This window comes from Falco cherrug, chromosome 6 (assembly GCF_023634085.1).
Source record: "Falco cherrug isolate bFalChe1 chromosome 6, bFalChe1.pri, whole genome shotgun sequence".
In the NCBI taxonomy this organism is placed as follows: Eukaryota; Metazoa; Chordata; class Aves; order Falconiformes; family Falconidae; genus Falco; species Falco cherrug.
In genome coordinates, this window is record NC_073702.1 from 9,200,256 (window position 1) to 9,226,866 (window position 26,611).

The 26,611-nt window shown below is 37.5% G+C and overlaps 1 protein-coding gene across 4 annotated transcripts in view; it reads left to right on the plus strand.

Annotated features, from left to right (window-relative positions):
* The window catches only part of PHIP (pleckstrin homology domain interacting protein), a 119,316-nt gene that overhangs the window by 69,069 nt on the left and 23,636 nt on the right, over nt 1–26,611 (plus strand). For all 4 annotated transcript variants that reach the window (XM_055714372.1, XM_055714373.1, XM_055714374.1 and 1 more), the window contains 11 exons: nt 106–331; nt 3,344–3,481; nt 4,546–4,729; nt 5,380–5,503; nt 14,105–14,245; nt 15,136–15,212; nt 15,920–16,151; nt 19,401–19,520; nt 22,971–23,078; nt 23,471–23,595; nt 23,798–23,880. In XM_055714372.1, coding sequence (XP_055570347.1) covers nt 106–331; nt 3,344–3,481; nt 4,546–4,729; nt 5,380–5,503; nt 14,105–14,245; nt 15,136–15,212; nt 15,920–16,151; nt 19,401–19,520; nt 22,971–23,078; nt 23,471–23,595; nt 23,798–23,880 — 1,558 coding nt within the window. The remainder of the gene's footprint in view (nt 1–105; nt 332–3,343; nt 3,482–4,545; nt 4,730–5,379; nt 5,504–14,104; nt 14,246–15,135; nt 15,213–15,919; nt 16,152–19,400; nt 19,521–22,970; nt 23,079–23,470; nt 23,596–23,797; nt 23,881–26,611) is intronic.

Genomic DNA, 26,611 nt, shown 5'->3' on the forward strand with positions numbered 1-26,611 from the left:
AAAGTGACCACAAGTAACATTGTTAAAAGTACTTTTGGCAGTTATCTTCTGTATGCTTTTTTGTAATAGGTTCTTAAAAAAATTACAAAATAACTTTGTTTACAGATAGCAGATCAGATGTTCTTTCATAGTGATTATCGGCCCCTTATCCGTGATGCCAACAACTTTGTCCTGGATGAACAGACACAGCAGGCTCCACACCTTATGCCTCCCCCATTTTTGGTTGATGTGGATGGCAACCCTCATCCTGCAAGGTATCAAAGACTAGTTCCTGGTCGTGAGAACTGCAGGGAGGAACAGCTTATTCCTCAGATGGGAGTGACATCTTCAGGTATGGAAAATTTCACTTCACTACACAGTAGCCTATCTAGTTACTTCCAGGTGTTCTACACTTTCCCTCTTGCTTCGTCCTTTTTCTTCATTTCTGGGCATAGTAGTTCATGTAGTGTGGAAGAATTGGGATGTCCTTGGCACTGATTGATTGTGACGTTTTCACTTAACAGTATTGTCATTGACCAAATTAGTACTAGTTGGTGCAACAATACCAGTTGGCTTGGAGCTCATTTAATTATTGGAACAGTGTATGATGCTGAGTGAGCTTTCGGGTGATCTCTTTGGAGTGAGACTTCCTACTTCAGAAAACCTAGGAAACAGACTGTTCTTCCACAGATCACTTGGAACGTGTAATACCTACAAGAAGAGCAAAATGGGAGGACGCCTGGAACATGCAAAATCCTCTTCCTATTTAAGTGAAAGCAGTCATTCAGCTTAAGCTTTGATAGTTTGATTAGAGAACTCTAAAGAGTTGCTGAGGATGCAAAATCTAGGAAGTTCCTTGAAAGTTGTGTTCTCCATGCTTACAACATGGGAGGAATGTGCGTATGTTGGGCTAATGGTAGGCTGTTGGGAGCTGCCTGGATGTGGCCCACCGTGGGTGGGGGTGTAAAAACGATGCCTACTTGTTTTGTGTCACTAGTTCAGTATTAGTATAAATGAGCAAACAGTGACTGGTGATAGTAGCTTTAAATGATTTCAAGATAAGCATTGTTAAGTATTTGGATATTCTTGAAAACCGGGAAAAACCGACTGTGCCTGTGAACGGTAGCTTATACGTACGCCATACTTAAGCCTGTGATGTGTCAGATGTTCCAATAGGGTTAACTGACAGTGCAGTTACCAGTAGATCTCTTTATCCTCATTTGTAGACCTGAGGATTATCAGCCACCAAATACTTACACAATAATTTGTAAGGAGCATTTCTATATTTCCTCCAAAATTGTAGGAAGAAATGCTACCTGAGAAGGAACTGTAGGAAGAAGAAAAATCTTTCTGGTGAATGTATACTGTGCTTTATCTTTAACTTTCTAGCTAGTGGCTTGAAGCTAAATTCAGTTTCCAAGGAAGGATGCGATTTTACTTTGTTGTTGCAGTTACAGCATGGATCTATGACATTATGAAATTCTCCAAATTAGAAAATGTCCTGGACATATTCTCCAATATAATATCTTGCAACAAGTCAGACTCTGCACACAGACCCAACAATATTTAGTTTAATGGTGTGGCTGCATGACACATGATTACCTGTAGGAAGATGATGTCCATAGCATTTTGTTTAATAGCAGGAAGCCATCAACCAGGCTGGCAGAGAGCCAGAGAGATTATAGAGGGAAGATATTTTTCTACCTCTTTACAGTTTAGGAACAATATATTCAGTCTTATGCAGAGCTAAACTGTGGTCATGTATTTGTGTTCCCTTCCACTAAGGAAGCTCCATTTCTTTCTGAAACTTTATTGTGGGATTTGATAGATCTCCCTCAGAGAACTGACAGTTTATTTTTTGTCAAGTTTTCTGTAGGGGCTTATAAGAGTAGGGGAAATACAGATAGTCATGCTTGGTTTACTGCTTAGGTGTACATGAAGCTCCTTTAAACCAGATATTTTGCAAAAATCAAATACATACCAGTGTCTTTATTATTTCATTGTTTAAAAATCTTGCTCTTACTTGCCAAGGCAAAATGTCACAATCTAGATACATAAAACCCCATTCATTTTGTTTAGGTAGCAATCTCCTTATTTAAGATCATTCTTGGGTTATTTGTAGTATTTCTCATTGTTTTCAGTAGGCAGTATGTCTGCTCGTGAGGTCACCAAACAAATCTGGACTGTCTCACTACATGAGTCAGAAAACATCCAGCTGTGGTTATACCAGAGCTCATACCATGATTTGAAGCTTCTGCTGCTTTAGCGAAGTTGACTTTGACTACAATAACCTTGAAACCCTGAGAGCACTATCTTAAATCTTTTATGCTCTTTCTGCATGCCATCATCTATTAAGAGAGCTGCTTCTGTCTAGCCACATAATCAAAGCTCTTCATTTCATAGCACAATTACTGTAATATCTTCTCTTTGATCTTGCAAAGTGCAGTTTATACTGTGATATCTCTTTGGAATCATGCTGGAAAAATTATTTCTGTAGCTTGTTTCTTTGAACATTGTCATCCCTCGTTACAAAGTTTTGCAAGTTCTGCTTCTCTTGATCAGAGCTTCCCACCACTCCACCATCTAACTATTCCATGTGGAGGTACCTGACTTCTTTTTCAAACCAGTCCTGTAACCCTTGCCTTTTTCTCCATACATCTCTTAATTTTTTGTGACCATTGTGAGTATGAAAAGAGGTTTTGTGTTGCTCATGCTTACATGCTGTGTATTTTGCGTGCTGCACAGAAACACTGTCACCTTACAGTCACTTCGGTGAGAACTATTTCCTGTCTTTCGTTCAAGAGACCTACCCAGAGGGGGTTTCTTGGCTGTTTTACATACCAAAGAAAATTAGCATTACTTAACCTTTGTCATCTTGATGCCTACATGGAGCTCCATCAAGCATTTTTGCTGCTTAGTGTTCTTCAGTATAGATAATGCTTTTCTAATTCAGTTAGACCTTCTTGATGTAGTTCTTCTGTTGGCGCTTATGCTAAAGTATTTTGTAATGTATTTGGGGCAGGCTAAGCATGCATTTGAACAATTTACATTGACTGAGCTGACAAACAGCAGTTGTATCATGCTTGTGTGACTTGCCGACACTTAATCAAATGTAAACTTTTATTAGGAGTGACGTGTAATCATCTTGACCCTGCTCCAGCGAATACAATGCTCTCAAGATATTAAGAAGAAAAAATCCTGTTTAAAAAACGGCTGTTACAAAAATATGCATTAGCCCATGCTTACACATGTGTTTATGCTGTATTTTTAAATTTCAAAGCTAAAACTTCAGTGAACTCTTTGTAACATCTGATTCTTCAAATCAACGTTTGTGTGTTGTTCTCTTGTATATTTCACTTCACAGGATTGAATCAAGTTCTTAGCCAACAAGCAAATCAAGAGATCAGTCCGTTGGATAGCATGATTCAAAGACTTCAGCAAGAGCAGGACCAGAGACGTTCTGGGGAGGCAGGAACCAGTAGTACCACCCGGATAAGCAGAGGTAGGTTACTGGGCAATGGGCATTGTAGCCAAGACTTGGAAAACTCACATTGTTGTGCATGATTTGTGCATTTTGTTGAACTATTAAAAAGGAGATGTGAAACTACAGAACATAATAGAGCTTTCTCATCTCTTTATCTTTCTGCGAAATCTCAGGATTCTTGACATTACAAATTTATCTATTAAAGTTATTGTCTGCTCAGTCAGGGAACTTGTAGCAACTGTGTTCCCTTAGAACTAACTGCCCTACTGTTTAGTCTGCAGTTGGCCATCTGTTTGGTTGAAATCTGAATTGTGTCAAATGAGGAAATGGGAGGAAGAAAAGAGGAAGGAGTTGCTTATTTCTCAGTCCAGCTATTTCAGTATCTTGTTCTAGATTACACAGTAGCTTTCAACACTTAAAAAGTCATGGTTGCAAATCCACCTGGGTAAGCAAGAATAGTTTGTATGTGGAAAGATGTGGAAAAATGTTGAAATTTTGCTACGGTGTAGGTGTTTGAAAGCTGTTGAGTGTGTGTGGGTTTGCTTTGGTTTGTTTGGGTTTTTTAATCTTTTGACCGTTTCAGGTTCTTAATCTTTTGACCATTTCAGGTTCTTGTCTGTAAATTTCACAGCTTGGATTCCCAATTTCCAGTGTTGTGGCTTCACTTTTTTTCAAGGTAGAAGACTGTTCAAGGAATACACTGGTTCAGTGAGATTGCTCACTGTTTTATAATACGGATCTGGAATGCAGCAGCAAGTCAGCTTCGCATAAATATTTTCAAATGCATTTTTAAAGAAAAGCAAACCAGTGAAACATTTGCTTCACTTCAGATTGTTGATACATCTGCTCTTTTTCAATGTGAATTTTTAAACAGTACTGCATCCCAGTAGCTGTTTAAGTGTGTGTTGTGGTGACTACAGAAGCTGCTGGAGTAGTTAAATTCAGTTAATATTTGATTTCTTTTGAAGTAATAGGTTAAGTAAATTTTTTTTTCTTAGTTTCCTTTCATTTTGAGTTCTTCTTTTTGAATGGTTCCCTTAGAATTTCAGATCAAGTACAAATACTACTTTTTGACTTTTTAGGATCTGTAAGTTCTACCTCAGAAGTACATTCACCACCAAATATAGGATTAAGACGTAGTGGACAAATTGAAGGTGTGCGTCAGATGCATAGCAACGCACCAAGAAGTGAAATAGCCACTGAACGGGACCTTGTGGCTTGGAGTCGAAGAGTTGTAGTGCCTGAACTGTCTTCTGGTGTGGCCAGGTAAACATAGGCCAAGTTTACAGTGAATTTTAGTTTGGTGAACTTATTTAAATTGAACTGGTTTGGAATTTATACTGTCATAGAACTATTTGTGTGGTATTTATCTATACTGTGGTCTCAATTTCTTGTAAATATCAGTTTCAGTTTGAAATCAGCTGTTTGCATGTAACTTGAAAAATCTTGGAATTACAGAAGTATTGTGAATAAAACCTGACCATTTGACTTGTATATGCAATGGGATCTAGCTGCCTCAGTGTTTTCTGGCTTGCAGGATAAGAGTTACAGTGTGTTTTAAGTCCATTTGTTCTTGCCATTATATGGCCTTTTATGGCTGGGACACTGACCTAATCTATTAGGTACCTGAGATGAATTTTGATTTCCAAACTGGAACTTTATTTTGTTCAGTAATTGACTCCTGTGATGAATATTTACATCCATAAGTCAAAAAACCCTACTAGCCACAATCAAACATTAACTCCTCCAGCTTTCTGAAATAAGATGGAAATCTTAGTTTGTAATCTTAGACTGTAAAGAGAAGAATTGTTCTTCAAAGAATGTTATAATTGTTGAACATTTATTCCTTGATTTGGAATAGATCTTCTCAGTTGTATTTTGCTTTAAGGTTAACATCTCAATTTTCGTTTTTTCAGTAGGCAGGAAGAATGGAGAACAGCAAAGGGAGAAGAAGAAGTAAGGGTGTATCGATCAGAAGAGAAAAGAAAACATGTAACAAGTCACATTCAAAGAGAAAACAAAATACCTACTTTCGCTAAGGTAAATAGTCACTTACACCTTATCACACAAAGAAGTGTAAAATTTAACTCGGTGTGTTAGGCCCTGTAAATCTACATTCCTTTTCTCAGTTTTGAATTTTAAAACCAGGGGTACAGGAATTGTTTACCTCTCCAGAACGAGGAAGCGTGTCTGTACTGATGTTTCACGGTGTTCTGAATAAACAACGGAGATTGGTTTTAGAATCCACTAAGTGAGAAGCCCTGCAAATCTGGTGTTAGGAACACGATTAGTTGTAGGGAGCCTGTCATTGTTTATCAATACATCCTGCTACTCCTGTCTGCTGTTTGATATACTATTCCGTGGAAAGGGTCAGTTAAAACTCAAGTCACAGTTATTAACTTTAACATGTTTAAATCAATCTCCAAATACAGAATTGGGTATTTTCTCTTATGGTACCCTAATAATCATACTGTGGTTTTGTATGGGGCATTTTTAAGTCATGCTTTTTGCTAGAGCTGAAGTACATATTCCAGAAAAGAATAAAACAGGGTAGGTGAAGAAGAAGGGAATGGAATGGTTGTAATGAAATTGTCATAATTGACTTGATGTTTCCTGGTAAGAAAATGTGAAGGTTGCATATTCTGTATTTAAAAAAATTGGGTTATATCTTGCGTGTTAGAAATCAGTTTTGTCTATGCATCTCACATGCTCATCTGTGCTTTTCTAGCTAAATAACTATAATTTGTAATAAAGGAAGTAAATTTTAAGCAACTGTAGAGGAGAACCCATGCTTTGGGTTTTGCAGTATGCTTATTCTATATGAGACAGTTCGACCCTCAATCAGAAGCTTAGTAAAGTAACAGGCCTTCAAGAATGCCGGCAAACTGTCCACTAAAGTAAAAATCACTTATGAGGTTCAAGGTGGAAAAATGAAGAAATGAAGTATTAAGAAAAAGGGTACAAAAGACTGCAGTTATTAACTTTATCAGAATACCATACTTAATGCCTGTGCTGTTTATTATTTACTTTCTTGTGGAGGAAGGGAACAAAGATCGAAAGCAATCTGAAATAAGTAAACTTCAGGTGCTTAGTAGTGCTTGTGTATTTTTAATAATGATTAATTAATTTATATGCAGTAGGAAGAATACATTTGAGATAGGCAAGTTTCTGTTTGATACTAAATTGAAGGTTTCTGTTTTGCTTCTTTTTTTATACTCGAGCAAAGTAACACTTTCAAAAGAAGGGAGGTAAATGCTCCCCCACCCCCAAACAGTTCCCTAATAATTTTCAATTTCTTTATTAAATTTCTTAGGGTTTTTTTTAAATTAATTTCTTGTCTTGAAATTGTGTGCATTGCTATCTTAAGAAATGGTACTGGAATGCTAATTTCAATGCTGCAGTCACCAACATCAAGTATGTTTGCCCAGATAAAGTGAAAAAGTATTTTTTCAGTATATCTCCAGTTCTCGTACATAGAGGGAAGAAACTCTCTGCCACTTAGAGTTTTGGAGATGGTCATGACAGGGCTTATTAATGAAATAACCAGGACATCAGAAATCTTGGTAACTCCTATTTTTCTCTTGGGAATAATAGAAGATGGGCCTCACAAATTCAGATGTTAACATTTCTTGTCTTGGGAGGATGTATTTTAGTGTTGAATTATAGACTTTCATTTACTTTAATTAAATGCACTGCTCAAGGGTTCTTTTTTTGTTTTGAGGGTGTAGGGGGCAGAGGTTTCCTTTAGCTACAGCCTTGTCAAAGCATCCTTCCTGAAAATGTGAGTTCCTACCAATTTACCCTTACATTTCTAATTGGGTTACAGTTTTCCTAAAATACCACTAGGACATAAAAATAGCAGAGTAGGCTAGTTGGTCCAGCATTTTGGTTTCAGCAATTACTTTTATTACATCTTTGAACAAAGAAAACTTAATACGGATGTTTTCGAAAATTTTTCTCGGAGGAATTTTTAGTCTTCAAACTTTACAGGTAGCACTGGATCCTTTTGAGACTCATATTTTCATTGTGGATTTTATGCTCTTAAAATCCTTCAGATCAACAGCTAGCTTATATGAAACTGAAGAAAGATTTTCCTATTTACCCAGAGAATGTGTCCTTTGTTTATCTCAGTCCATCGAGGGTCTGTGATATGGATTCTGATGCCCAGAATGTGAGGGAGAGGTAACTTGGTAAATCCTTTAGTTATTTCCCACCTTCATCCCAATGAAATACAGCAAAAGCAGACAGTCATGGTCTCTGCACTTGAGTATGTCAGTTAAACTTCCAATAGAAATCGCTGCTGAATTCAGTAATGCTTTCAGAACATTTAAATAAATCCTTCTTAAACCCGACAGGATACTTTTTTATGTCATCTCGGCACAAAAACCTCATATTCTTCCATATGTGTGTCTCTTTTTTAAGTACTTGGGTTGTTGAGAAGTACATTAATTCAAATCCCTTGAGATAAATCTCAGAGGGTTTAAAAAATGAGTAGGTATCAAATGGCCTTTAAATAAGCAAATTTGCAAGAAGAAAAGGGTGCTTGATCCCAAGTGATCGAATCTGCCAGTTAAATAAACTGCTCAGATTGCAGAGTTTTTTGTTGTTGCTTATGGTTAGCATCAGCAACACTTTTGTTCAGTAGTGTCTGAGCAATAAGAATGGTGAGTTGGAATTGTCATCTTCTGTAGTGTCCATAATAAAATCAAATAAATGCCTGGGAAGAGAAGTAAGGCTGACTGCATTCCAGAAACTGTTGTGTGATATATTTAGTGGTTTTTAAAATAGAAATTAGTAACTGAATTATAGCAGCTCTTCTGTTGCGGTTCTTTATAGTGACTGTGTGGCTTTAAACACAAGCTGTGTTCAGTTGAAGATAGAACTGGAAAGTACTGTGTAAAACTTCCTTTTCTTGAGTGCATGTAATTGGTTTTGATACTGATACCTTGTAATTTATGTTACAGTAGTGTTGTGAGAATGCAGTTATTTTGTGTTGTATAGTGAAGTCTTAAGGGTTTAATGAGAGAATTTATGATCTAGAGGAGATGGGGAAATCCTCAAACAAAATACAGGGGAAAACTTTGTCTTCTAGTGATCTGTAGACCTAAGATTAAAGCATCAAGAATTCTAGAAAGTGTGTCATTGTACTCTACTGTCAGCTGGTCTGGAAACGGAGTAAACAGGGCTTGTATTAAAACCTTTTCCTCCTATGCAAATTCAGTTTTATTCATAACAGTAGGAAATGCTAATTTTTGTATAAACTTCTGAAATTTATCACTTCTGATCATATAATAACGATAATATTTTCTTCTGTTCTGTTCTAACTGAAAAGAGTCAAAAATACAGAATTAAAATGAAAAGGAGGGCAGGAGCAAATGTTAGCATTTTGGATTACAAGCTAAATAAAGTGTAGGTTGGTAAGGAAGAAGACAGGGCACCTGTAATTACTTTTTGAGGAGATTCCAAAGTGCTGTTACTAATTTTTAGTCCATGGTCATTACAGGGTGTGTTAAAAGTAGTACAGAATTATTACAGCTCAGTCTTTTCTTTAACAATATCTGCAACTTAGATGGAAGAAGTCATGTAAGCATTCTGATATTTAAAGTTAGGAAACCTACATTTATTTGACACAGGTCATACTGAGAAGTGTTTGTCCATGATTGCTTGAGGGGCTAACAGAGTTGTGTGGGAGAACCCAAAAGCTTGGGTATTTTGACCTGAATAGTATTCAGTATCGCTGGTCTGCATGTCAAATGAAGACCTCAGTTTGACTTTCAAAGTCATTAGTGAGGGATAGGGTTTTCTCTGATTATTAAACAGAAATCCTTAAAAAAAACCCACAACAAACAAACAAAAAACCTCAGTGACAAAGAATAGACTGTGGCATTGTAATTTTTGAATGTTCAAAGTGGAAGTGTATTTCAAATGGTTTTTGTTTCAGGAGCGTGCCAGAGATGAGAAGTGAGATAAACAACATGTTTAGATAAATGTTCCCTGTCCAAGTAATTAGAGTATTAGTTTATTAAACTACTGGGATTACAGAGTATTTTAATAAATATTAAATAGTGTGAAATTTCTGTATGCTAGAGGGTTAAAGTGGTGTGTGATCTAGTAAAAAAGAAAAAGACAAAACCGGAAATATTTCTAATTACTGTTAAGTGAAAATTATAAGCAGAAATTTCAAAGAGTTAAGATTGGAGATTGTTATCAATGGACAAAAGTAAGCATAGGCCTCTGTTGGGACAGGTGCGACTGTATTGTAAACTAACAGAAACCAGTGAGAAGAAATGTGTGCATTGGGTTTTTTTGAAGGTAGCTTCATTGTGTCCTCAAAATTAGTATTTTTTCCACTTACGTGTTACTTAAATGCTACTTCCAGGTAAATTGGCAAGATGTTAAGAGGAAAATAATCTAAACCCCGAGAGACTAGTACTGAGTACTTAGTGTCCGTTATCTTCACTGCTTTTGGAACAGTTCTCACTCATATCTTAAATCTGTGTGTTTGTGTGTGGTAAGAGTAAAAACAGTAATGACAAGCACTGCTCCAGACTTGAGAAGAATATGGAAGGATGCTCTTTACTCAAAGAGAAAATGACAAGACTAGAGGCAGTGGACACAAACTGCTGAAACAAAGGAGGTTTTGCCTGAACGTAAAGAAGTACTTCACTGTGAGGGTGACTGAGCACTGGCACAGGGTGCTCAGGCTGTGGAGTCTCCAACCTTGGAGATACTCAGAAGTTGTCTGGGTATGGTCCTGGGCAGCTGGCTCTAGGTGGCCCTGCTTGAGCAGAGGGTTGGACAAGATGACTTCCAGAGGTCCCTTCCAACTTCAGCCAGTCCGTGAAATAAAAACTGTGTTATGCACTAGCAGCTTGGGGGATGTGTTGTACTTATGTCTGGGGAGAACTCATGGTCATTGGAGAACGTTAAATTTGGACAAAGGCATGTATTAATGACCTTGGTAAGGCAAAAGTTTCCCTCCAGAAAAATAAGGACTGAAATTGAATAAGGACAGGCTTAAGTTCAGAGGTAAATATTGGGCTGAAGAATTTAAATAGTGTATCTACTCAAGAATAAAAACAGTTATAGGCTACTTGACAGATTGATTTTTTTCAGCATAACATTTCAAATGTAATGTTGTGAAAAGCATGTGCAGACAAAAAAGCCAAATTTTCCTTTCTTTGTCTTTAAAGAAGCTGTGAGCATCTGTTTAATGTTGGGGTTGTGATACTAGGTGTATGCTTGTGTCCTGCCCCTGTTTAACTTTGTAGTAGAGGCTAATTTCTGTTACCTTAAGGAAGGAGGAACCATGTTCAGATAAAGAGTAGATGCTGCTGATGAAGAAATCCTATGAAATTTCTACAGCCAAAGCTTTCCAAAATTGCTGCTGTCCTGTGTGAAAGCACAGCAAAGTTGTGCTTCCCAGTGAAGTCAGGGTCATAAAGACAGCAGAATGCAGTGGTCTGAGTTGTCAGGATACCCCTGAGTTTCCACTTCATCTTTCACAAATGGTGTTACAAAGACCCTCAGCAGTGTCCGTATTACGTGTTTGTATCTATTCCTCTCAAATGCAGGAAATGCCATTATTTGTATTTTGCAGAAAAACTGTTCTGTGACAGCAGCTGTAATTTCTAATGTATCTATAGATGTGCTGATACTAACTGGAAGCTGTAGATACGGTACAAGGCACTTGTCAGCATACGTGACTGTTCATCAAAGTGTATCAAGAAAGAGAGAAAGTGAGGATTGAACATCAAACCATAGGTTATCTCGGCTTTATTTCTAAGCCTCCCATTACAGCTGAGAGTCCGATTTCAAGCTCTTTCTTTAGGGATATATGTTGGGGATGGGGACAAAGACCATCAGCTGTGTTTCTCAGTTGTTGTTGAACATGTTGGTGATAGATTCCACTCTGTCAGAAAAAGTTTATAATACTTCATCTTTTTAGTCAAACCTTCACACTTGACTCCACCCCGCCCCAGGTAAATAAAGATCTGCCTGACCTGCAGCTTCTCATCAGATTTTGGCAAAGCTGTGTTGAATAGGAGTGATGATAAAATATATTTTTTTTGCAAGATCTGGAAGATACATACCTCATGGTCCATTTTCTGGTCCCTGCTTGAGCAGTGAGGTCAGAGATGACATCCAGAGGTCCCTTCCAACTCTAATCATTCTGTCATTCTGTTACTTACGGATAACTACTTGTGATTTTGTTTTTGGCTTTTTTCCCTTCATTCTTGTTTTGGCATTGCATCTTTCCCAAAGTAGTTTGTTACCCTTTGGCAGTACTATGGCCCAGTAGTTTTACAGTGGTGTTCCTTGCTTCTGTGAAAAAAAAATTTTGTTTTGGAGGGGAATGAGTGGTGGCTGTGGTGGTCGCGGGGTGTTTTTTGTTCACAAGCTTTGAACTGCCAAAAGAGAGTTAACACTTTCCAAACCCAAAGAGTAATGCAAAGCCCTTCAGTTTTCTAAGGATCCTTAGTAATCATAGAACGGTTTGGGTTGGAAGGGGCCTTAAAGATCATTTAGTTCCAACCCCCTGCGATGGGCAGGGATACCTTCCACTAGACCAGATTGCTCAAAGTTCTGGTGTAAATAGGGAAAAGCTACATTTATAATAACCATTTGAGAAATCTCATCTCTGAGTAGAAATGGGGATGTGAATTTTTAGGACTTCTGTTTATAGAGAAAAGACACGAGCATTACAGTTGGACTGTAATATAGCTTCTGCAAAATACATCCTCATTATTGTGAAGGGTATTTGACAAATTTGTTTCACTGGGCTTACGTGTTTCCATTCTGTTGTCCGTGCTTCCTCATACCATGTTTCGTATGATGCTAAGAGGCAGATGGGCTTTACAAGAAAGTCGCATTTCAGTAGCAGAAGAGTTGCTGTAATGCTGGCTTTTGTGACCTCTCTGCTTCAGCAATGAATCTTGAGAGCTTGACCAGAAGCGAGCAGCCCCAGAAGGCTATGTGCCGGGCTCAGCTGCTAGTCTTAGGGCTGCCTCAGAGCTGTTCTGGTCAGGTCAGAGCAGCTTGAGGTCCAGTATGTGCTGCCAGTTTGAATCCAGAGGAAGGAATGCCTCAGGTCTCAAAAGCCTTGGGTAATGTTAAGCTACCAGTTGCTGAGCAGTTCCCCGAGAGGTTTCTCTGGTAGCAGTACTGTCAGTGGTAGCTTCCCCACCTTGAAATGACTGGTCAGAACAACAGAAACACAACGCTTACTAGACAGAGCATAGAGCAGTTCGTGTTGGTCCTGTGTGCTTTGGTGAGAACTGTAATGCAGTTGTACAGAGCAGCGTGCTGGCCTGCCCTACTGAACCGTTGCAGTCACGGCTGAAAAAGGTGTGTTTTTTCTAACAGGCAGGATAGGAGAAAAGCTCTAGCTATCAGAGTTCTGCACTTTAAGGAAAATTGTGGTAAGGAAAACCAAATCTTGCCTACTGCTGCTTAGCCAAGTTTTAGCAGTTTCCACCAAAAAGTGTGTTGTGTTGGGTTTTTTTTCCTTAATGAGAAAAAATTTAACCCCATGAACCAACTTTCATTATACATGACAGGAAAGATCATCTCTTTCCTGCAAAGGAAGAAAATCCAAGAGGAATAGGTACAAGCAGTCTGCCCTACTAGAAGGCTCTGATAATATTAATATTTTTCTGTGGTTTGTTCCAGTTCTGCTTTCTTCATCTCCCAGACTGTTTCTTCAACCGTATCAGCAGCTATTAGATATCTGAGGTTTCCTTTATGGAAAAAAGAGAGCACTGGGGAAGTGTACCTCTTTCTGTGGCACCTGCGAATGTGTCCAGAAACTATTTCATGGGATCTGAGCTAGGCTAAAGTTTGAATATGCAAACCAGAAAAATTAGCACAAAACACAGAAAATTGAGATCATAGCTCTTGATTTTTTGCTGGGGGCTGGGGACTAATACAGGATTAGACACTTCGTGTTGAGAGAAAATGTTTGCATTATGTATATTCTACAGGAGGAACAAAATGTCTTAATGCTGGAGTGTGAAGTGTTTCTTAATTGCAGACTTCATTCTCCTGAGCGTCACAAGAACTCACATTCTTTCCAACTGACTCATTCATTTGAACTCTTTGTGCATCATTGTACCATTTAAAGGGCTTTATGGAGACAGTCATCTCAGTATGCTAAGGGATATATTACTGTATGGATCTCTCTTCTAACAGATCTGACCCCTCAGTCCCAAAATATCACAGTCTGGCGTTCTCTGTAAGAGTCCCCTTTCCTCTGATGGCCATGTTTAGTGTAATTTTGAGCTGTTACAAGCTCTTGGCAGCCTATCAGTAGTTAACTGATGTGTACCTTGTAGAGAATTAAGAGTTTAAATAGTCAAAGATTAAAAAAATTCTGTTATATCCAGAAAGATTTTTTATTTGTTTTCAGAATATACTGAACTGCTTGGTCCATATATTCAACTATGCATGTGGAGTGTTTTCTTCAGCAACTCTTTTAGTTTTGGACTTGCGGCCTGTTTTGAATTTTGTGATGTTGAAACTTGCATCTTTTTGCTACTGCAAAAATTGCTTCCTGAAGTCTGTTATTAAAGAAAATGTTGTCTGTGTATTAACAAAACGTATACTAAAAAATGATGTATTTTGACTGTTGTGTCTTTGCAGAATCATTCTCACGATCATTTACTAGACACTAGCGACTCAAGAAAACAGCAAGCTAATCAGCACAACTACCGTACGAGATATGCAGTAGAAGAAACAGCAAGGCCTGCTGAGGAGTTAGAAAATGGACATAGTTCCTCAGATGTAAGATCCTTATTCATGAGGCAATCTTATACATTCCGTTTCTACTTGCTAAGCTCCTGCTTCAGCTAAATGAACATTGTTTCTAGTCAGCTAATTGAACATTCTTTCTAGGAGAAACTCATGTTGCATTTTTTGTTGTGGTTTTTCTTTCACCTCTTTAAAAAAATGATGTCGAATTAGATTTTGACATGCTGTTTATGTGTTTAGTTTTGACTAAAAAGTAATTGATAAGAGGGAGAAATGCTCGTTTGTAAGGGCATTTTGCAAAGTATGTGTGTGCAGTATCTAAATAAATCTGCATAAATCTGCCCTATATTTACCAGCCTAATCAGTATGGTTGACATGGCGTAGCAGTTTGGTCACTGGTTCTAGGTGGCCCTGCCTGACCAGGGAGGTTGGATAATACGATCTCCAGAGGTCCCTTCCACCCTCAACCGTTCTGTGCTTCTGTAGCTACAGTAAAGATTAGTAAGAGTATATGAAGTTTGTACTGGGGTTTTGTTTCATATTGATTTAAAAGATATGGGAATACTACATTAAAAGGACTGGAAATAATTTTCAAAAGATAAGCTAGCCTTTTTACATGGAGGTTGAGAAGCACTTAAGTCTCCCCTGGCTATATGTTATAAAAATACTGCTCTACACTGTGCATCTGTCCATGCATAGTGTTTTCTTACTTCTTTTCATTTAATTAAGTCCATTAAAGTATCTGCAAACTAAAATGCCTTTTTAATAATATAAAGCTTTCATAGTGCTATATGTTTATAACACATACAAAGCCTAGAAGAATCGTTATCATTTATTATAACTTTTTTGAGTTCCAAAGAAAATGCTTTCTTTTTCCCTGCCTCCCCCTCTGCACACCACCCCTGCCCACCTGCCTTTGTTAGGAAGGGGAAGTAGTTGTTGCCAGTGGTGGAACGTCGGAAGATGACGAAAGAGCATGGCACAGTGATGGCAGTTCTAGGTAAGTGACAGTATAGCTTACAAAGAAAAGTCCTGCTGATAAATCGTAAACAATCTTCTCCATAAACAGTTAATGAATAATTAAAATTTGTACATGTTTAGAAGAAGAGATGGAAGTTAATTTTCAGCTACCTTACTAATTGAAATTTAGGGAAGGTTTCATCCTTGTTTGCTGGAAGCAGAATTGTTTCCGATTCGGTTTTACAGGCACGTGCACGCTTATAGGCATGTGGTGGCAGTTTATTGTGACTGTCAGTCTGAGCTGTGTGATTGTCTCTGCTGACCCTTGGTTTGAAATTAGAGAGCAAAGATTGAGGTAGCTTCAACCCATCCTTTGTTTCTTTAGCAGATTTTTTTCGTTGCTAACTTTTCTTCAAAGCTGTTCAAAACCAGAAGCCCTGAGAACAGTATCCAGACTCTTAATGTTAGTTTCACATCTGGAATTGACTAAGTGAACAGTGTATTTACTTCTGGTGATGCTAGGAGTTAAGCTTCTTGCTAAACTGGGTGATACCAAGGCTTTTGTTTTAATACCATTTAAATTGTAGATAGAATATAGGGTTTTAGGCATTGGTTTTAACTATTAAAGTATTGTAGTCATCTGGACTGTAATCTTATATTGGGTTGTATTATATAATCCAATTAAATCTGAATTGCTTATTAACTTTTGGTTTTGAATTTCTTTTTTCGTTGTTACATCCCGTGTAGTGACTACTCTAGTGATTATTCTGACTGGACGGCAGATGCAGGAATCAATTTGCAACCACCAAAGAAAATTCCTAAAATTAAAACAAAGAAAGCAGAAAGTAGTTCAGAGGATGAAGAAGGACCTGAAAAACAAAAGAAGCAGATTAAAAAGGAAAAGAAGAAAGGGATGGAGGAGAAAGATGGACCATCAACATCACCAAAGAAGAGGAAACCCAAAGAGAGAAAACAAAAGGTTAGATGTTCCTTGTCTATTGCAGGAATGCTCCCTCCTGCTGTCTTAGAAAGATTTAGATGAATGATTCAGTTGCGTATGCAACTTAATGTTGTCTAATTTGAAAACATCATGACTTTTACTCATCATAAATGGTAATTACTGACTCTTGTAAGTCAAATAATAGATTGCTGTAATGATACGCATTCTAAATAAGATGTGTTTCTCTTAAGGAACACTTTTAATGCCATTAACACCCATCTTTTCTCAGACCAGAAACTTCCCTTCTATGAATGTGTGTTGAGTGTTGGTATAACACATGCCTGTATTTCTTCAGCTGTACTGTCTCCCTGCTTAATTGCAGTTTCGTTTAGGTCTGCACAATCGTGTCGTTCATTTGTATCAGTTCCATGTGTATATTTGCATTATGCTTGCTGCTATACTTCCATCAAGGGGAATTTCGCTTGATCAGGGTTTTGTTGTTGTCTGTGTTTTATTTGCTTTCTAATATAACCATGTTATTCCAGTTTAGATCAGTACATGGAAATTTTCAGTGACTTCTGTTATTTTCAGTGTGGTTTGGGGGGTTTGGTTTGGTTTTGTTTTTAATTAAGTGTTAGATCAGAGAACTTTTGTTTCTTCATTCTTTCTTTACAGAGACCAGAAGCAGTCTATCTGATAGATTGTGTTTATAAGCTCATAGCTTCTATTTTTGCAGTACCATCTAAGTAACTAAATAACTGTATTTGTTTTATTTATAAGATCAGAAGTCTTCAGCATTTCTTAAGCTTGTTATTTCAGTGTTTTGGCTCTCATTAGAAGGTAGACTGACAAAATAGCTGTTTTAATGTGCAGGTTGGCATAGTATCAGCTTTGCTGTGAATCTTTGCTATAATATGCAGGATGTTAGGTGGTAGTGTTTACGCTTTGATTAGGCATTTTGTTTGTTGTAGGCAGTCATTGGTTGTAGTGTCAGTACTAATAGTGTCTTGGTGTTTACACAGCTTTAAACCAGAATAAGGTATGAAATCAGGAAGATAAATGGTGGAGGGGGTTTCAGCGGTTGAAATCTCTACATTAGCTTTTTATCATTAGCTTTTTATTATAAAATATAAGACTGGCTGATAGTCTAGTATTTCCACTTAGATTAAAGCTGCACTGAGTGTTTTGGGAATCTTGCATCCATTTTGGTTTCAGTTATCAAGGTGCAGGAGATCTTCAATTACAAAAATAGCAGATTTAGATATTTCAGATTTTAAAGATGACCTGTTCCTTTCTTGAATCACAAGAAAATATTGGGCTGGAAGGCATGTCAGAAAATCATCCATCCTCCCTCTGCGCCTAGGTAGGATTAATTATACCTGTCATTCTTGACATGTTTGTCTTTGGTGTTTATTGTGGTGGAGATTCTACTTCCTTACTGGGCAGAGAGCTTCAGTCCTTACTGGTAAAAAGTTCTTCCTGATTTCTGAACCTGAATGAAAATTATGGCTTTCCATTGAGAAAAGATGTTTTGACGATCTTTGTAGCCAGGCACAGAACCTAAGGAATTAAGGGAGCAGAGAAAGAATTTCATTCTTCTCTATTAATGCATAGGCTGTCAAGATCTTTAACAGTACTTACGTTTCTAACCCTCCTCCACCAAAAAATCAATCTAAAAAATGGTACAGCAGTGAAGAAGGGCAAGAAAGGAGCAGCCAGGAAGATCAAAGGGTACAGAATATTTTCTTTGGGGCAGACACAAAGAAGCTGATTCTTAAAAGAGAGAGAGTTTGGAGGAGGTATCATAAAAAAGCTTTTATAAAACTATGAATGGTTTAGAAAAATGAATAAATGCAGAATGATTCCTTTCCTTACTTTGTTATGGTGAGTTCTAACACCCAATGACACTGACAAAGCTCCAAAAAAAGCCCTTTCTGCATTCCACCCCCACCCTCTGAAAGCAAACAATAACCCCAAACCGCCTGAGCATGTGATCAGGTTGTGGAACTAATTACTAAAGGGTTTAGTAGAGTTTCAGAAATGGCTAGACAAGGTCACTGGGACTAGTCTCATCCTGACGATCAGCTGAGTTCAGGCTTGGCTTCCAGAGGGTCTTAAACTGATGATTAACGTGTGAAGTTACAGAAGGGAAGATTTTCTTTTTAAAGGCTGTTTCTTCCTACCTTCCCATAATTCACCGATAAGCTAGACAGATTTTGCTCTGATGCAGTGCATCAGTTTTTCACAAGACAGACCTGCTTGAACCTCAGAATCCACAAGGTACTTCTGTGTTAGTGATTTATTGCAATGGAGAGATTCTGTTTCAACTTTTTTTTTCTTTGTTTGTTTCTTTGTTCTTAACTGTGTGTGTGCTTTTTCGTGCGGTGCCCACTGGTGCTCCAGTGGTACGCTCAAAGTAGTTCCCATTTTTGAAAAAAAGCAGAAACAAAGTTGAATTTGTACAATGGCTTTACACTTGGAGCATCCCATTTGCAGTCTCGGGATGCAGAGTCTTTTCCATCAGTGGCTATATGGAGTGGATTTCTGTACAACTGTCAAGTTGCTTTCTGTACGTGCGCAAGATTCTGGTGATAATTTCAAAGCAACCTTGCTTGAGTGGTTGTACAGAAGCCAGCTTTATCTGTCGTATTAGACACAAACATGCAGTGATGCACCTAAGACCAGCAACTGCAGTGAGCTTTGTTACTTACAAATACGTGATGTGGATGTGCAGTCTGCAAATGCAGTTCCACAGCAAGTTATAGTAAATGCAAAAGTAGGTAACCTGGATGTACCCAGTCCAGGTCATTTCCACGTGCTTTACCTCTGTTTATGTTTGTTAATCTCTTCCCCCTCATTTTGTGGCATTCCTTGGTTGGAGGCAGCTGTATAGTTGTAGTGTCTTTGGGCCGAGGCAACCATGTGAATTTGGTTAAATCAAACGGCATATTTCAGTTTTATCTTTTTGGGCATGAGGCGTAGTTATTAGTGTGTTAATAAATTCAGTCTTTCTTAGAAGACATGCACACACACCCCCAAACCAACAAACTAAAAAAAAACCCCATCAAACTAAAAAAAACACTTAGCTTTTCAGATTATTAATGGTTTTGTTCTTGGTGTTACTGTGAGCAGTTAAGTAAGATTTATCTTCACACTAGTAATAATTTCCTTTTTACATTAAATATACTTAAGAAATGGCAATTGATTTTGATAAAACACTTCCCGAAATACAAGACTTACTCACATGTTAGTTTATTCCTATTAATCTTCTGTATGTATTTTCTTCAGAGGCTGGCTGTAGGAGTTCTGGCAGAAAATGGTTTGACACTGGAAGAATGGCTGCCTTCAGCATGGATTACAGACACTGTTCCTCGTCGGTGCCCATTTGTGCCACAGATGGGGGATGAGGTATTGTAGCTTTTCCCTCTGCGTTCTTGCTTCTTTCAGCTTGTTTTTGCCTTTTTTCATCTGTGCATTTTTTTCCCAGAGATTTAGTAGCAGAATATGTTGCATTTTCTTCAAAATATTGATCTGGCTAAAATTTGCTTTCACTTCCTTTAGCCTTTCCCATACTTAAAAAATATTCTGCACAGTGTTGCTTTGACTTCCTTTTAATTCCATGTTGTTGCAGTAACGTTCCTTCTTGTACTACGTTTGTTTTGTTAATTTCCTTATGACATGTGTATACAAGCCGTGTGAGACACTTTATCTAGTGAAAATAGTCCTTAGTTGTAGAGCATCTTGTACGCTGGAGAATAGGTAAGAAATCAAATATGAATTTAAGTTGTTTGCAAAACTTCAGTTTGGAGGTTGAAGTAAAATCCAGGAATTAAAGCTTGGGGGGAGAGAGTGTTTTTTGTGTGTGTTTGGTTTTTGGGTTTTTTGAAAATTATTTGTTCTGAAGAAGAACTGTCCTTTTCACTTGTGTTTCTGATGTCAGAAAACTTCTGCTGATCTCTCACAACGGGAAACAATGAGAAGTTTTGCATATGTGTATTTTATATGAACTAGACTGTAAACACTCTGGAAACGTGGCCCAGATGTCTTGAAATACAATAACAAAAGAACACCCACCAGTTCCTACTTTGGAATATATAGCATGTGAACGTTACAGTGAATTGTATGAATACGGAGTATCGGATAGAAGGCAGTCTTGAAAATGAGAGTCTGTGCATGTTTCCTAAAATCTCCTCAGGTTAAATAAGAGGAAATAGCTGGCTTATGCTGTAACGTGCAGTCTGTTGGCTCTTCAGGGAGCAGCGTGTTGCTCATACCTTCAGAATGCAGTTGGAGAAATCCTTGATATGGTGGCAAAGTTGATTAAATTTGGACCTGAGCTAGAGCTTTTTGTAGGCACCACCTTCAAAACTTGATCAGGAGCAGAGGTTGCGTGTGCAAGCAGTTCTGTTTTTACTGGATCACTTCGCTGATGCAGTTCACAGCACAGCTATGCAAAAATGACATCAGCATTGCTCATGAGGGAGGGAAGGAGCACTTCAAGATGAGAGTTGCAACTGGAGAAAATGGTTAGGTATTTATACCCTCCAGAAAGCATGTTTTGGATACTGTTCAAAAGATCAAGTCCAAATAAATATATTTGGTGCCTGATACCATCTGGATACAGTGAAGCAGCCAAGGATTTATCTCTACCATATTGCTCAGGAGACTTTAACATTGTGTCAGTTTAGTAAGATAAACTGGTGTATTTGATTTGGCACCTGCTGAATAGCATGTGCAGTGTGTACTAGGAATATCTAAGTAGGCTGTATCCTTTTGTGAAAAATGCTTTTTTTATATTGGTGAAGAGGAAATTTTCTGTTCTGTGCCTAGAAGGCAGGAGTAGTTGCACCAATAGAGAGTACGTTTGTAATCACACTGCTCTGTCTAAAAATTCCATCTCTGATACTTGCCCTCCCCAGATTTGCTTAAGATGTGAAAAGAACCTGTTCATTTAGAAAGTTACTTTTGAGACCCACAGAAATAGATCAGTTTAATTAGAAAAATGTGATGAGAAGAGGTCTTGTGTGGCCTTTGGACATTTTGGTGGATGGTTGGTACGTTTTATAAAGATTTGGGAGGAGAGATATTTCAAATTTGTTCTCTTACAGCTGTGCAAACAAGAAGAAACAGTAGTGTTCTATTTAGTTACACTCGGTGCATAAGAATAGCACATACCATCCCTTTTCCCTTTCTGAATACTGCTATTTACAGACCTTTGTCACGCGTCTTGAGGAACAGTGGAAACATACCAGAGAGATGGGACTGCAACTTCCCTGTCTGATTATCAAAATACAGTACATACTCATTGGAGTATTCTGCCATTAAGACAATAAAGAACAGTTTTTGTCTGGGTACTAACTACAACATGCAGAAGCAGGAATTTATCAAGATTAAAAATATAATTTCCTGGGAAAAGGCATAAATTATTTTTTCCACATATATCTTTCTAATTTGTTCTTCTGACAAGATGCAATGCTTAGAGCCATTTACAAAATAAAAATGTTTCACGTCTGTAAACAGTGGGTTGAGTTTACACAGAGGTTCAGCAGAAGCAGTTAGCGTAGGAGGAATTGTGTAGCCTGTGTCACTGAGTGGATTCTTTTGTTTTGATTCACTGGAAGGCACAGGAAACAATTATGACAACGTCGCAAGTGTAATTTAAACTTGCATTATTTTAGATCTGTCTCTCGGTAGCCTAAACATAAAAAAATTATGGTACTGAGTCCTTCATTTAAAAATAAAATAATTGCCATGTGACATTAAGAAAGCTCAGTAACTGTTAATGTAGAAATTTGACAGACATTTGTTCATAATATTTTATAAAAACAACGGTTTTGGAAAGCATGTGGAAATATAAATATTAGTGTGTTTAATTTTATAAATGTATTTTAAAACTTACTGAGGGCTTTTCACTCTGCTTTTTTTGCTAGGCCTTTATATTTAAGCTGTTGTTCCCTCATCCTACTTGATGGAAACCCCATGTTTACTGCTTGGGGCGCTTTTAAGAGGGTTCATTTATTTGGAATGCGTCATACCTAGAATACAGCTGTTTATCAGGTCTTTGTTCTGATTAGTTCAAGGAATGTTTCACATTTCAGATGCATTCCTTGAATATATGTTTAAGGTTTTCGGCTTACTACTTCATTACGGTGATGGTTTATAACAAAACCATTCATCCACATGGTATCATATACAACAGGATTAAAATAAAACTAATAGACTCTAGATGTCTGAACCATGGGAATTTATAGTGGAAGGATTTGAAAATTTTTAATAAGCACTTGAAATGTCTATTTGCAGTTTGCTCATGTCTGTTAGACTGTTTGTTTGGTGGTGTGGGACCGAACACCAAGAACTTACCAGGACAGTAACAACAGCTGAATTTTCCTCTAGAATGGATTTCTTGTTCCAAAAAGATATGATAAGTCAGAGAATTTAGAGATAAACTTCATTGTCTTTTTAGGTCTGTCCTATAGTGATGAATAACCAGGTGTATTAGTGGAATTCATGTTACTGTATAGATGTGCGTGTGTATATATATGTGGAGAACATTGAATTGTTCTATAGTGTGATGATAAGTAGATGTTATTACTGATCTGATTTTGGTCTCATATGAGTGATTTAGGATATTTTGCTCATAGGGAAAATTGTTCTAAATCTTTCCTACTTTTTCTGGAAATGTTTCTATTATACCTGCTTTAACTGTTCACTGTTTAATTTTTGGTTTCCTGCAAAAGTAACAGGTTCTTAAGAGTGGGCAAAAGTTAATGATAAAATAGAAAGGACATACACTGCATGGTGGTGATATGCTAGCATTACAGCTCATTGAAGTCTCTAACTGTCACATTTCACTTTTAGGTCTACTATTTCCGACAAGGTCATGAAGCATATGTGGTAATGGCCAAGAAGAACAAAATATATAGTATTAATCCCAAGAAACAACCATGGCATAAAATGGAATTACGGGTATGACTTCTTTCTCATTTTTGTTTATACCTTAATACCGAAAATTTGAAAACTAAACTGAAAGAAGATTCTTGATACAGTATGTTTCTAATGTTGTGCTCTTAGTTTTTCCTTCTGATCTTAAAATATTAACTTAGTGTAACAGTCAAATGAAATCAGACCTTAAACTGTACTCCTTTTTGCATCTGCTTGAGCAGGTGAGGTGGTTACAGTTCATAGAAAAATATTTTTCAGACAAGTTACATTGTGAAATAATAGCTTGTTTTGAAAGATTAATTTTTGGGTACTGAACTTAGACATGTCTTTTCAGTATATCCATATTTTCATGTTTTAGAAAGTTGTTATTATCAGCTTAACTTCAGTGGTGGTATATAACGTTTTGTTTATTCCAGGAGCAAGAGCTAATGAAAATTGTTGGGATTAAGTATGAAGTAGGATTGCCTACTCTCTGCTGTCTTAAACTAGCTTTTCTTGACCCTGATACGGGTAAACTAACTGGAGGATCATTCACCATGAAGTAAGGAAATCAATATTATATTCAAATTGGGGGCTTCCTTGCAGGGGGTGAGGTTGAAAGTTTAAAAAATCCCATTAATGTCATGATTTGAGGTTTTGCTTTTGAAGTGTTGAATTCGGAGTGTTAATTTTTTTATGTAAGTGCTCAACTTTATGCTTTTGCTGTTTTACCGCTTAATAGTTGTGTGTTCTGTTGTAATTAGGTACCATGATATGCCAGATGTCATAGATTTCCTAGTTTTGAGGCAGCAGTTTGATGATGCAAAACATAGACGATGGAATATAGGTGAGTTGTGGCAGGGGGCGTGGTGGTGTGGTTTTTTTGTTGTTTAAGTGTCTACTTATTTTCATGAGAACTTACTAAGAATAGGTTACGGTAAATAAATCCTAATGCTATGCTGAAATCTGATCATAACCTCTGTCCACTGGATGTGGAGTTCTGCTTTGAAGCTACAGCCAGCAAACAATGTTATCTGTAAAAAAAAGTGCAAAGAAAATTCTCAGTTATATGTTTGCAGAGAGGAAAAGAATACTTTTTAGAAATACGGTGTTTATTGGTAACTGATAACTTATTGTAGCCTATATATTGCTTGTCTTTTTCTTTTTTTTTTTTTTTTTTTTTTTGACTGAAGGCCCTCTTACAACTGCATTGCTACTAGATTTTTTTCCCATGAATTTCTGCTGGAAATAAGGAAGAACTTTCCCCACCATTTGAAATTTTTGATCTCTGGATTGTACCAAGAGAATGTCCTTCCCATCTCTTTAGACTTGTTTGAATTCTGTTCTAAACCCCATATGGTTTACCTTCATTGAAGTGTATATAATTATAATTCACTGCTGCATGATGTGGAAGTGTTTTCTGATTCATTTTACTTTGCCCTGTGCTTACTTATTTCGAAATTCTGGATATCGGAGAGTGTCCATGACAGGAATGTCCTCCAGTCAGATCTATTTCCTAGTCATGTTTTCCATATGATAACAACGATTGCCTCTCAGCAATGAAATCTTATTAGGGGGAGAGAAAGCTGCATTATGACAAAATGATCCTCTAATATGGTGGTTTGTTTCAAGAGGTCAAGAAATACATATGTTCTCATTCATAAGAACAGCCTTAGATCGTCCCTGAAACTTAGAAGATTAAGCAAGTGTTACTGATGCTTCAGAATTCAGGATGAGCACTGTTCCCCTAAGAGAGAAATTGGTGTGTGATGCCATGTTTGCAGAATGATAGGCACCATTAAGTCCTTTCCAGTATCTCAGTGGGTTTTGTGAAGTGACATGCTCCCGAAAATGAAATGGATAGCCTTCCTTTTTTTTTTTTTTAAAAGCATGTCTCAATGTTAAATACTCTTTCTGTAATGTAACAGTGATTAACTGTACCAGCTCGATTCCTGCGGTTCTTCCATCAGGAGCTGTGGCTCGCATGTACACAGTTGACTTGCCAGCATTTCTTGCCACTTCAGGCATATAGGAGAATGGAGGATTTTAATGCAAAAACATGATGTGTATCTGATTGCCTTGAGGAAACAACCGATACAACATACATTTCTGCAAATATACTGCCTCCTTAGTCTGTATTTGTTGCTTTCAAAGTGCTGTCCTCTCCTAAGTTCATTGTAACTAAGTCACCTGAAGAAGTAGCACAGCTGGACGTTAAAAACCATGTTTATTGTTTCTTACCTGATTTTTCTGCCAGGAAAGATGAGTTGGTTTCCTGTCCTTTGATGTATCATGATACCCTTGCTTGGGATGTGTGCCTTAACAGTAGATGTATAAATTAATAAGTTTGATATCATACTTTGTTATGTTGTCCAAAAAGACAGCTAGTCTTCAATTCTGTAGGGAATTCGGTAAAGACCTTAGGCTTCTGATTCAATAGGAAATGTAAACCTCCATTTCTTCTTTAAAGGTGATTTCAGTTTAAAGATTCCTTAAGAGACAAGATTAGTCCACATCTACTAATATGTCACCAAGCTTTGCTCCTTCCTGGTAGTTATGGATCTGTGGTCTTGTCCTCCTTTGCCATGCCAAACATGTTTTCCTACAAGATCACGGCAGCAGAATGACTGCTGTACCTTGTCCGTGAACAGCCTAGCCAGAAGTCGTCTGTCAGCCATCATGACAGAGATCCAGGAGTAGAGGGACTTTGTAATGTTACCCTCGCTGCTTTTAAGACTGAGCACAGGTATCATCTCCTTCCTGGGCTGGTAACTGTACTTTGAGAAACTTGCAGTGTGGAAAGAGTCGGAGCTACGCAAAAGGTGTTGAAAGTGCCAGAACCTTTTATCAAGCCTTCAATGTAAATAATGTGAGTTTCAGGCCAATAGTGTCTAATGCCAGCCTGTAACTGACAAGTGTGTGTTAGACTTCATTCTTCAGTTCCTCTTTTGGATGGTGAAACACTGTCCTCCTTTGGGACTGCATGAGATGCTACAGCAGAAATAGCAGAGACACTGCTTTTGGAGCTCTTAACAGCTCTTCCAGGTGCCTGCCAGAGTGCTACCCCCGCTAAGTTGATACTTTGGATATATTACTGGTGTATGCTTAGGTACTTGGGACAAGTCATGCACAGTTTTGTTGCAATGGGGATCACAATATAACAGTGTTCTTTGAAAATAGATCATATTTTCTGCCAGGGTCAGGAGAAATGCCTTAGAAACTGTACATGAAACTGTTCCTGAGTATTTAACCATATGAATCTGAAATCCCCAAGATTTATCTGACATGCTTAGGTCGTCTGAGCTTTCACCATAGCTCTTCATCAACAACAAGCTGGTATATTTTTTCATGTCATGCAGTTGCTGGTTTGTCTTCTCAGGACTACTGTTACTATTTTATTTTTTTTTATTCCTTTGTGATTTCTGGCACTTAGCCTACAAATCAATATTTTTATAGCTACTATTTGGAGAGCTACTGGATATTAAATTTTCTGACTCCACTTTAAATCATTAAAACATTGATCTTTTAACCAATAACAATCCTTGGTGTTTTCATGGGTTTTTTTTGGAGTTTTTGTT